Source organism: Heterocephalus glaber, unplaced genomic scaffold, assembly GCF_053883595.1.
Source record: "Heterocephalus glaber isolate CG9 unplaced genomic scaffold, H.glaber_assembly_v1.0 deba00001613, whole genome shotgun sequence".
NCBI classification, from domain to species: domain Eukaryota; kingdom Metazoa; phylum Chordata; class Mammalia; order Rodentia; family Bathyergidae; genus Heterocephalus; species Heterocephalus glaber.
The window spans coordinates 26,318,901-26,330,770 of NW_028258384.1; the positions used below are offsets into that span (position 1 = coordinate 26,318,901).

The 11,870-nt window shown below is 44.9% G+C and overlaps 1 protein-coding gene across 1 annotated transcript; it reads right to left on the bottom strand.

The window, feature by feature from the left end:
• Positions 1-3,891: 3,891 nt before the first annotated feature.
• On the bottom strand, positions 3,892-11,294 carry LOC147822523 (uncharacterized). Its single transcript, XM_087196654.1, has 2 exons — positions 5,802-11,294; positions 3,892-5,487 (listed from the first exon to the last, which is right to left on the bottom strand). The coding sequence occupies exon 1, from the start codon at positions 10,295-10,297 to the stop codon at positions 8,747-8,749; it is 1,551 nt and encodes a 516-aa protein (XP_087052780.1). The 5' UTR covers positions 10,298-11,294; the 3' UTR covers positions 3,892-5,487; positions 5,802-8,746.
• Positions 11,295-11,870: the final 576 nt, after the last annotated feature.

An 11,870-nucleotide genomic window follows, 5' to 3' on the forward strand; every position in this document is an offset into this window, starting at 1 on the left:
TTTTTTAAATATTATTTTATTGGTACATTTTAGGTATACAATATAATGACATTCATCATTGGAAATTTGCACCTTTACATAATCTCTCTTGGTTCTTATTTTTCCCCCTTCCCCTGCCCTCCCTTGAATACTGTTTTTAAAGGAATGTATAGATTTATTCAAACAACACAAACATTCATTTAATAAAATAAATTGAGTACTTTTTTAGTTTACAGATAATGCTTGTAATATAGAGAGATTTTATAGACCCTGTGCAATGGAACACTTACTAAACCACCAAGGCAGGAGAATGTGATTCATACCCTGACCACTAAACAATATGATACGGTGATTAAATTCTTAGAATTGGGAATAAGACTTTCTAGATTTATAGTGGTATCTACACTAAGACGCAGATACCTGATCCTGAAAATTTACTAGCAATATTGCCTTAAATTACTTCATCTTTTTGTCTCAGTTCTCTGTTCTTTAAAGCAGGATAGCAATAGTACCTACCTCATAAGTTTGTTGTAGAAATTAAATGAGGTTATACACATAAAACAACATAATGCTTGACACATAAAATACTAATAATGTTGAACATTATCTATATCATCTTTATAGAGTTACTGAAATTCTCTTTAATCATTTAATCCATAAAATTAAAAAATAATAGCTTAGTTGTAAGTACCTGATATCCTGAAGTACCTGATATCCTGAAGTACCTGATATCATGCAAGTTCCATAATATCTTGAAGTCTATTACAATTCTAAAATGTTTGGCTGTAAGATAACAACCAGTCTTTCCTAAGAGCAGGACTCCCACTAGCTACAAGGAACCAGGAAAGAAACCAATGACAAAGCCACAACAACATACTGAATCTGGTATGATCTCATCTTAATTTGATTATATGTCCCTACTTCTGTATAAGGTCAAATTTTCAGGTTCTGAGTAGTCACAAATAGGAGGAAGAAACTGTTCAACTCATTATACCTGGGAATGTTACCTATTTTGCCATGACCAATTTCCTTGCTAATAAATTGGTGACAAAAGTAAGCTCAAAATATTTTGATGATTACGGTACTTACAAATATTCCAGAGTTCTTAATATTTGTCTCAAGCACAGTATAATCATGGAGGACTGAAACAGTAGAAAAGTTCAAAAAAGAAATTCAAAGGTATGCAGGATCATGGTCTGTTGGCCAAGCTGATCAGCTCAAAGCATTAACTGACCATAAAGTGCCAGGTCTCACACTGTGCCAGTAATGTGTAAAGCCTATGACAGTGTGGATTAAGTTTATTATGTATTTTGAACAAGTAACACCATACACTGTAGGTGCTTAATAAATGTTTATCATCATCATTATCATAATTGTGTCACAGATTACCAACAGAGATAGCTAGTGCTCATTACAGCTCTGTTTTGAGACAGTCTCAGTGGGGGAAACCAGAGAGGAGGAATATATTCTCCACATGACACAGCTTGTCTAATACAGCAAGTTTTGTCTCCAAAGAGCATCTGTGGTGTTTTTATACTGTCTCCTTAACATTCCAATCTGTCACCTACTTTCTTATAATTACAGTACCCTAAAATACAAAATGGCATAAATCCTAAAGAGAAGAACTTTGTACTTTTTACTAATGAGAGTGAGAGATTATGAAGTTAGGACACTCATTGGGAAGCATCTAGGTGCACTAGGGTTCAGAAATGCCAAACCTAAACCATGGATTCACTATCTGCGAAACACTGGTGAGTTAGCATGCCAGGACTTCTATAACAAATTACTACAGATTGTGTGGCTTGAAGAAGAAACTTATTGTCTTACAACTCAGGAAGCTAGAAATCTAAAATCAAATTATCCAGAGAGCCACACTTCCTTTAAAGATTCTAGAGAAAAAAAATTGTTCCATGGTTACCTGCTATCTTCTGGTCTTTGTAGCCAGTCCTTGGTGTTTCTTGAGGTGTAGGTGCATCACTTCAATCTGTCTCTCCACCATCACATGGTCTTCTTCCCATCACTTGATCTCTTTATGGCCAAACCTCCTTCTCCTTATAAGGACAATAATTATTGAATTTAGGACCTACACTAATCTGAGTTTACTTTAACTTGATAAAATCCGCAAAGATCTTATTTCCAGATGAGGTAAAATTTTCTGGTCTGGGTGGATAGGAATCTTGGGAAGATTCAACCGAATATACCAGAGAATGTCAATTGCCTGTTTCTTTGGTTATAAATTGGAAATCATATCATGTCTAGCACACAATTATAAGATTTTCCTTCTGGGAAAACAGTATGTTATTGGGGAATTTTACACCTAGATTTATGATTTGAGAACCAATTTGAAAGATAAAGTAGTTTATTTCCCCCTTTGAAAATGCAAGTCAATTTCACTGAAGGTATTTGTGGTTGGTTGCTTGCTTGCTGTAGGAGGGGAAGTTAAAAGGAAGCAAATGCACTGCATGGTACAAAACTGCAGGCTGGGATTCCATAAACCAATCCAACATATTCATTGCATTATTTAATATAAATAATAGATGTTTCAGATGTAATCATTTTTGAAAAATAAAATGTGGTGTTCTTTAAGTAGAAATAAATCTACTGAAGCACAACAGAGAAGCTGAATTCGAAGTGATTTTCCAGAACAGGAATTCGTCCAAACACCCCCTCCTTAGTTTCCATAGAATAGACATAGACCTAAAGCCAGTAGATCAGTCTCTGTCCTCTTCAAATAGCTTCCTGAGTGATCAAGTCTCATTTAGCAACTGAATACCTAGTGCAGTGAGTCTTGTCTATTCAATTTTCCTAAATCATACACAGTGAGAAGTACACCGATAGGTTTATCATTATTTAGGGCTAATGAACAATGAGCTTTAAGGTTCAGTTGAATAAATGGAATGTTCTTGGTTATAGCTTTCTTCTGCTGGAAGCTTTATAACTTTCTACTTGGTTCACTGAATTTGGCTATTAGTGCTTCATGTGTCCATGTAGGAGGAAGTGTGCGTCCCACCCAAAATGTATTTACTTCCATTAGAATGAAAAGAAAAGCAACACAGAACAAATCAAGAAATACCCCTTTGGGCTATTCCTTGAGTAGTTTCCCTTGGGCCTTCTATGTACTTAATGATGGATTGTTCTGCCACACTACAGGACTGAGGAAATGCATCCTCTCTTTCAGCCCAAATCAGTAATGGCTTTGTTCAAAGGAAAGGGAGAATTGTTTCATATGAAAATTAGGTAGCCAAACAAAAGTTCTGTTAGAAGTTCCCCAAACAATAGCTGAGTGCCAAGCCATATCTTTGAGAAAAGATGTAAATTTGATGACATTGACATGCCATATGATCCTTTGCTTTGATTAATCAAATTGGCTTTGATTAATTTCCTAATTAAGCATTAAGAGAGAATCAAGTAAAAAATGGTGGACCAGTGAGTGGCAACAATTCAACCTCCCTGAGATTCAGAATCCAGATACTGGAAAATAACATGAGGGAGAAAAAAGAGAGAGAGCAGTAGATCTCCAAGAATCAGGAAGGAACTGACAGGAAAATTAAAAGCCACAGAGAAGTTGAAAACATGGACCACAATGCAGAGAAAGGAATGAAGCAGTCTGGACTTTCCCCTGCCCTGACTCTGCCAAGGCAAGTTGAGCCTTGGGGGTTTCAGGGGGATCCGGGAAGAAATGGTGGTGGACTGGGCTGGTGGTTGTGATCTGCAGGGACAGCACTGGAGTCCTTCCATGGGCAACAGCTGGAGAGGTATCCCAGTGCAGGCACCACCATGTCCCTGGAAAAAGTGTGGAGTTTAGTGCCATTCTGGGAAAAAGTTGAGTGTTTGAACCTCTGACTCAGAACAGCTGTGGGACAGATGCTGTTGTGCCCAGATCGCGATGTCCCAAAGACCACCAGGAGACCGTTTCCGATGTAAGCACACGAGGGTCGTTTATTCAAGCTTAAGCAGGGACTCTCAATTGTCACCGACGCAGCGGATCGAGATTGAGAGCCCTGAGTCCCTAACTAGCAGGGTTTTTATTGAGAATACAACAAGCTTTGGTTGTTAGTAGCCAGGTGATTGGTTAATACTAAATACATATGAAGTGTAGGGTTTTGATTGGTTAGGCTTAGGGGGGGTTAAGGGGGTTACGTATAGATTTTTGCAAGGGAGAAGGGGGCAAAGGTTAGTGGTCGACTGTCATAAGCTGATGGTTAGCAGATCCACTGACTAATGGTCACATCTATCTTTTGTGGGCAGTTAGCCATTAACTGTTTACCTTATAGGTAGTGTGTCCGGAATGTCCTTCCTGAGGACACAGATGGCTGGGTAATAAACTTAGGAATTTTGAGTGGATAGGCACAAATTTGAGAGAACAAAGGAGACAGCCCCAAAATGGAGTCACTCTGAGAGAACAAAGGAGACAGCTCCAAAATGGAGTCACTCTGGCTCCACATTCCCCCCTTCTCATGGTGCTATAGAGGGCCAATCATGGGCCTCTGGGGGTTAATTCTGTCAAATCAATAGGTATTGGCTGGTATTGGGACCTGAGTACCATTAACTGAACAGCGTTAATTCGCTTTTTAATGAACGAAACTAGTCTATTAAGTATGCAAGGTCCAAAGGTTAATAGTAGCAACACGATAAGCAAGGAGCCCAACAGGGTAGAAATTAGGGTGGTGAGCCAAGGGGAAGAATTAAACCAAGATTCGAACCAGGTTTGAGATTGTTCTCTTTTTCGTTTACGTTTGGCGATGCCCTCCCTAACTTTAGCCATGGACTCTTTGACCACTCCTGAATGATCTACATAGAAGCAACATTTTTTACCTAAGGCAACGCAGAGTCCTCCCTGTAGAAGGGGGTGTCTCGTAATATTGCCCTGCGAATTACATGGTTGTAACCCGGTGTTTGTGAATCGACCGGGGGGAGGGTACACCCCTTTTTTGTTTCCCCACATTCAGGCCTTCCCCGTGACTCTAGGCTCCAGTGTCCGATATCCCAGCTGCCAGTGGCTAGCCGACAGAGATCAAACTCTAGAGCAGGCCACCAGGTTAATGGTGGGCTCACTTTGGACGAGCTGTTAATAATGTCACCTGTGGCAGTATTGATGATCATCCAGGTTAAATTTAGGGGAGCATGTGGGTTCTGTCTTCCTAAAATCGGTGTCAAAAGTACAGTTACCACAATCATGACCGTCGACGACGCAGCTTGAGTTTGAGGGGATTGTCTTGGTCTTTGGACACCTGCCATGATGGAACGAAGTCCTCTAGGACAGCGTGAGGATCTGCAAGGCGAACGTGGGTGTAGTGTACCCACGAGGCAATCCCGTCGACCTTGAGAGCGGTGGGCGTGGTCAGGACTGTGCCATAGGGTCCTTTTCAATGGGGCTCAAGGTCCTTTTGTCGGTGTCTCCGGACGAAGACTCAGTCTCCTGGTCGATAGCGATGGGGCTCGGGAGGCGGTCCAGTTTGATATAAGGCTTCTAATTTAGGCCAGATATCCTCATGCACACTTTGGAGGCTTTTTAAAGAAAGTAACAACTTTTGGTCATCAAATTCAACAAGTACATTTGAGTGAAGGTTGGGGATAATGGGAGGGGGAATTCCAAACATGATTTCAAAGGGGGTCAACCCCATTTTATAGGGTGAATTGCGCACCCTATAAAGGGCGAAGGGAAGGAGAGTCACCCAGTCACCGCCAGTCTCTAAGGTTAATTTAGTTAAGGTCTCTTTTAAGGTTCTATTCATCTTTTCTACCTGTCCTGAGCTTTGGGGTCTGTATGTACAATGTAATTTCCAATCTGTCCCCAACACCTGTGCTAGGGTTTGACTCACCTTGGAAATGAAGGCGGGTCCATTATCTGATCCTAGCATTACTGGAAAACCGTACCTTGGCAGGATGTCTTCTAGCAGCTTTTTAGTCACACTCTGCGCTGTCTCGTGTTTGGTAGGAAACGCTTCTATCCATCCTGAAAAAGTATCTACGAAAACTAACAAGTATTTATAACCGTACTTTCCAGGTTTTACCTTGGTGAAGTCCAATTCCCAATAGGCTCCAGGTCGGCTTCCCCTCAGCCTATTTCCTGGGTTGGCCCTATTGTGGGTGGCATTTGTCAATTGACAGGCTTTGCAGGTAGCAACAATATGTTCAATTGTAGAATTAGCATCACGGATCTTAATTTCAGCATGTCTCAGGAGATCTTGCATTTTCCGAGTGTCCATGTGGGTGGTCCGGTGTATCTTGGAGAGAACTTGTTCTCCCAGTGTTTTAGGCAGGATGACTTTACAATCAGAAGATTTCCATCACCCGTTGAGGCACTGGGGCATAGGTAATTGTTTTATCCAATTTAAGTCCTTTTCAGTGTACTGGGGTTTTTCTGGTAGGGCTGCACTTCCCGGATCGGGCAGCTGAGTGGCCAGTGTCAGATTAATCTTTAAGGCTATTTCTCGGGCTGTCTGGTCAGCTAAATTATTTCCTCTGGCAATTGGAGTGTCGCCTTTTTGGTGTCCTGGGCAATGGATAATGGCTAATTTTTTAGGTAGCCAGAGGGCTGTTAAGAGGGCAAGGATCTCCTCTTTGTTTTTAATAGTCTTTTCTTCAGCTGTCAGGAGTTTCCTTTCTTTGTAGATGGCCCCATGGACGTGTGCAGTGGCAAAGGCATACCGGCTATCTGTGTATATATTTAACTTTTGGCCCCGTCCTAAAGTCAATGTCTTGGTCAGGGCTACGAGCTCTGCCCGTTGTGCTGAGGTCCCGGTGGGCAATGGTTCTGCCCAAATGACCTCAGTTTCTGTCACCACAGCTGCCCCAGCATACCTGTGGCCCTCACGAACAAAGCTGCTCCCATCAGTGTACCAGGTGTTGTCTGCATCTGGCCATGGTTGGTCACTCAGATCTGCTCGAATTCCGTGTACCTGGGCCAGGATGTCTGTGCAGTCGTGAAGCGGAGCCTCTAAGTTCGGGTCTGGCAACAGTGTGGCTGGGTTTAAAGCAGCCGGGGCCTGAAAGACAACTCGGGTTGGATTTAGGAGTAAGCTCTGGTAGTGGGTCAGGCGAGCATTACTGAGCCATCGATCCGGAGGCTGTTTTAGGACTCCCTCAATGGCGTGAGGGGTGGTCACGCATAGTTCTTGGCCTAATGTCAACTTGTCAGCGTCTTTGACCATTAGAGCTACTGCTGCAATCATTCTTAGGCACAGGGGCCATCCTGACGCAACTGGATCAAGTCTTTTTGATAAGTACGCCACTGGGCGGCGCCATGGCCCTAGATGTTGGACCAGGACGCCCTTAGCGACTCTTTTGTTTTTATCAATGTAAAGGTGGAATGGCTTAGTAATATCGGGCAAGCCCAAGGCTGGTGCCGTCAGCAAGGCTGTTTTAATTTGATCGAAAGATTTTTGTAGCTTTTCTGTCCATTGAAAAGCCTGATTGTCTTTGGTTGTCTCGTAAAGGGGCCTTGTGAGCTCTGCGAACCCCGGTATCCATAGGCGGCAGAAGCCCGCCTATCCCAAGAATTCTCTGACTTTTCGAGGGGAATCTGGTGTGGGTATCTTAAGAACTGTCTCTTTTCTAGCATCCGACAGCCATCTCTGCCCTTCTCTAAGCACGTACCCCAGGTAGCTTACCTCGGGTTTGCAGATCTGGGCCTTTTTAGCGGACACCCGATACCCCAGCTCTCCTATGACCATCAAGAGTCTCTTGGTTCCATTTAAGCAGTCTTCCTGTGTCTCAGCTGCCACAAGAAGGTCATCTACATATTGTAACAGAGTTAGTTGGGGGTTCTGGAGGCGAAACTCACCCAGGTCTTCATGTAGGGCCTCGTCGAAGATGGTGGGAGAGTTTTTGAATCCTTGAGGTAATCGGGTCCACGTCAGCTGTCCGTTGATGCCTTGCTCCGGATCACTCCATTTAAACGCAAAGATGTGTTGGCTTTTAGGTGCCAGTGGAAGGCTAAAAAAAGCATCTTTGAGATCTAAGACTGTGTACCAGCGATGGCTCGGGGGAAGAGAACTCAATAGGGTGTATGGATTAGGCACTGTGGGGTGGATGTCCATAACCCTCTTGTTTACCTCCCGGAGGTCCTGCACTGGCCGATAGTCATTAGAATGAGGTTTTCGTACTGGCAACAAGGGGGTGTTCCAGGCCGATTGGCAAGGTCTGAGAATCCCCTGAGCAAGCAACCTCCTGATGTGTGGAGTTATTCCTTTCTGGGCCTCCAGGGGCATAGGATATTGGCGAACTCGTACCGGATCTGCTCCAGGTTTTTATTTCTATAAACACCGGTGTCCTGTGTATAGCTAGCCCCATGCCTCCAGTTTCCGCCCATGCTTGTGGGAACATGGAGAGCCATTGTTCCATATCAGGATCAGGAGGGGCCCTCTTCTGATGTAGCAGATATTTATCTTCTAGGTTTATGGTTAGTACGTGAATGGGCCTTCCCTCTTGATTAAGGACTTTTGTGCCCCCGGGTTGGAAATGAATTTGAGCCCCTAATTTAGTCAGTAAGTCTCTTCCCAATAAGGGGTAAGGGCAGTCTGGTATAATCATAAATGAGTGGGTTACTTGGCCCACTCCCAAGTCTACTGTTTTTTTGGGTTGTCCATGAATACTTTTTCATGCCTGTAGCTCCTTGAACCCAGGAGGTCTTATCAGAAACATGGCCACATGGTTTAAGTAGGACCGAATGTTGAGCCCCTGTATCCACTAGGAACTCGATAGGTCTCCCCTCCACTTTTAGGGTTACCCTGGGCTCGGGGAGGGGTGCCGAACCCCGTCCCCCCTAATCATTTAATTCATCCATAGCCAGGATAGGGGCCTTGGGGCGTCCTTCCTGTTGTTTCTTTTTGGGACAGTCTCTGGCCCAGTGTCCATACTCTTTGCAATGAGCACATTGATTTTTCTCCAACTGGGGGCGCTCTCTGCGTCTCTCTTTGTTTTTTCCTTTCACCACAATCTTTCTTAGTCTACGTTCACGTTCCTTCTGTTCTCCCGCAGTGGCAGCCAGAAGGATCCGAGCTAAGTCTCGGGTCTGGCGGTCATCAGCTTTTTCTCGTTTCTCCTCTGCGGTTTCTCTATTGTTATACACTTTCTCTGCCACTGCCACTAAGTCCTGAATACTCTTTTTTCCTAACCTATCTACTTTCTGTAACTTTTTCTTAATGTCTGGCGCCGCCTGGTTGACAAAATGTATTATTACAGCTGCCTTTGTCTCAATTGCTTCTGGGTCCATAGGAGTGTACCTATGAAAAGCTTCCTGAATTCTTTCTAGGAAAGCAGCAGGGCTTTCATCTAACTTTTGTTGTACATCTCCTACCTTAGCCAAATTTGTAGGCTTCCTCGCTGCTGCTTTCAGACCTTTTAATAGAGCCTGGCGATAGACCCAAAGCCTCTCCTTACCTTCTGCCGTGTTGAAGTCCCAGTTGGGTCGGGACAGAGGAAAAGAAGTGTTGATAGTGTCAGCATTGGTGGTGGGTTGACCATTGTCACCAGGAACCAATTTCCTGGCCTCATTCTGGATCCTCTCTTGTTCTTCAGTGGTGAACAGGACCTGCAGAGGCTGTTGACAGTCATCCCAAGTGGGCTGATGGGTAAACAAAACGGTTTTTAACAGGTTAATCAAATCTCTAGGGTTATCAGAAAAATTGGCGTGTTGTCGGCGCCAGTTATAAAGATCGCTGGTAGCAAAGGGCCAGTAATGATGAGGCTGGTTTCCATGTTCATCAGGGGGCCCTATTGCTCGCAGCGGGCAGACAGTTGAGTCTGCCGGTTCTGCCGGTCCTGCCGGCGAGGCGGCGCGCCGGTGACGAGTATTTTGGGCGGGACCATCACGGTTGTCGGCGGCGCCCGGGGCGGGCTCCCTAGCCCCGGCTGGGACTGGGTCACCTCCTCCAGCCTGCTGTGGTGGAAGAAAGGGGAGGGAATAGGGGGGAGGAAATATAAGATCTTCTTCGGTCCCTCCCTGGAGGACAGGGTAAAGTGGCGCGGTTGGCTTGGTTTCGGTTTGTTTTTCATCCGCGCGCTTTTTAGGAGCCTTTTCATTGGCCGTCAGGATTAACTCCGGTTGCTGCTGCTGTGAAGGCAAAAAGAGCTTAACCCATGGGGGCGGGTTAGAAATCAGAAATTCCCAAACGGCGATGTAGGGTATCTGATCGGGGGGGAGGATGGCTTTACGAACTCTGCGAATAATCTGCAAATCAAAAGTTCCCTCGGGGGGCCATCCTACCCCAAGGGTGGGCCACTCCGAGCTACAGAGGGTGATGAACTTAGCCTTTTTAATTTTTAAACTTAGGTTACGAGCGCTCTCCCTAACTTCCTTGAAATGATCTTTCATGAGGGAAAGGGGGTAGTCACAGTCTGTCCCATCGTCTCAGTCCAAGTCAGTACAACACACAGACAAACACAACAGAAAAACACGAGAGACAAAATCGTCCTCCGCCTGATCGGAGGCAATGCAAATGGGACGACGGCCTCCTGCCGTGCCGCGGGAGCGACCCGCACCGTCCCTCCAGGAGTCTCACTGACTCGTACTCTTGGGGCACTCCGTCCCCACCAGCGGAATCCGGAACGTCTTCCAGGACTCCGGGTCGGCGGCCCTTGCAGCGCGTCCGCCTAGACCGTCTGCCGACCTTCCCAGATAATAGGCCCAGACTTTTTTTTAAACGCACAAAAAGAAACACAAAACACTCACCAGCCGGCGCTGACCCTCCGGCACGGGAGTCCTGAAGGTCTTGGGATCCCGGACGAGCCCCCAAATGTTGTGCCCAGATCGCGATGTCCCAAAGACCACCAGGAGACCGTTTCCGATGTAAGCACACGAGGGTCGTTTATTCAAGCTTAAGCAGGGACTCTCAATTGTCACCGACGCAGCGGATCGAGATTGAGAGCCCTGAGTCCCTAACTAGCAGGGTTTTTATTGAGAATACAACAAGCTTTGGTTGTTAGTAGCCAGGTGATTGGTTAATACTAAATACATATGAAGTGTAGGGTTTTGATTGGTTAGGCTTAGGGGGGGTTAAGGGGGTTACGTATAGATTTTTGCAAGGGAGAAGGGGGCAAAGGTTAGTGGTCGACTGTCATAAGCTGATGGTTAGCAGATCCACTGACTAATGGTCACATCTATCTTTTGTGGGCAGTTAGCCATTAACTGTTTACCTTATAGGTAGTGTGTCCGGAATGTCCTTCCTGAGGACACAGATGGCTGGGTAATAAACTTAGGAATTTTGAGTGGATAGGCACAAATTTGAGAGAACAAAGGAGACAGCCCCAAAATGGAGTCACTCTGAGAGAACAAAGGAGACAGCTCCAAAATGGAGTCACTCTGGCTCCACAATGCATTTTAGGGTCCATGGTATTACCTTCCCACAGTGACTGGGTGAGAGACAGCCACAGAAGACAGCCTTGAATAGGGACTGGGTGGGTAAGTGACCCCCCTGAGAGGTTTGAGCCTGGGCCAGAAAAGAAACAGACCCCCATATCCCACAGACAGAGGCCAGCCCTGGTTTAAGTTGTTCTAGGTTTGAAACTCTTGGCATCTGTTGCCCTTCTTCCTGCATTCAGCACAGCTCTGGATTCTGACTATCTTCCTTATCTACTGGCATGGGCAGGGACACATCTTGCCTTGGACATTGTCACAGCCTGCATAAACAGAGAAGCCTCTGTGACAGAGGGGCGCCTCAAAATTCCACAACTGAATTGCTAGACTCCAAAATTGCAGCTCCCAGAAGGTAACCACTCATTCAAAAACAAAGAGAAATATTTCTTAGACTTTTTTTCCTTTCCTCTTTCTTCTTCATTGTTTTATTTGGGTTTGGGGAATTTTGCTTCATCCTTTTTCTTTGTTTTATTTTTAAATTCTTTTTCTTACTTTTTTTCTTTTCCCCCTTTTCCTTCCTTTTTCGTTATTT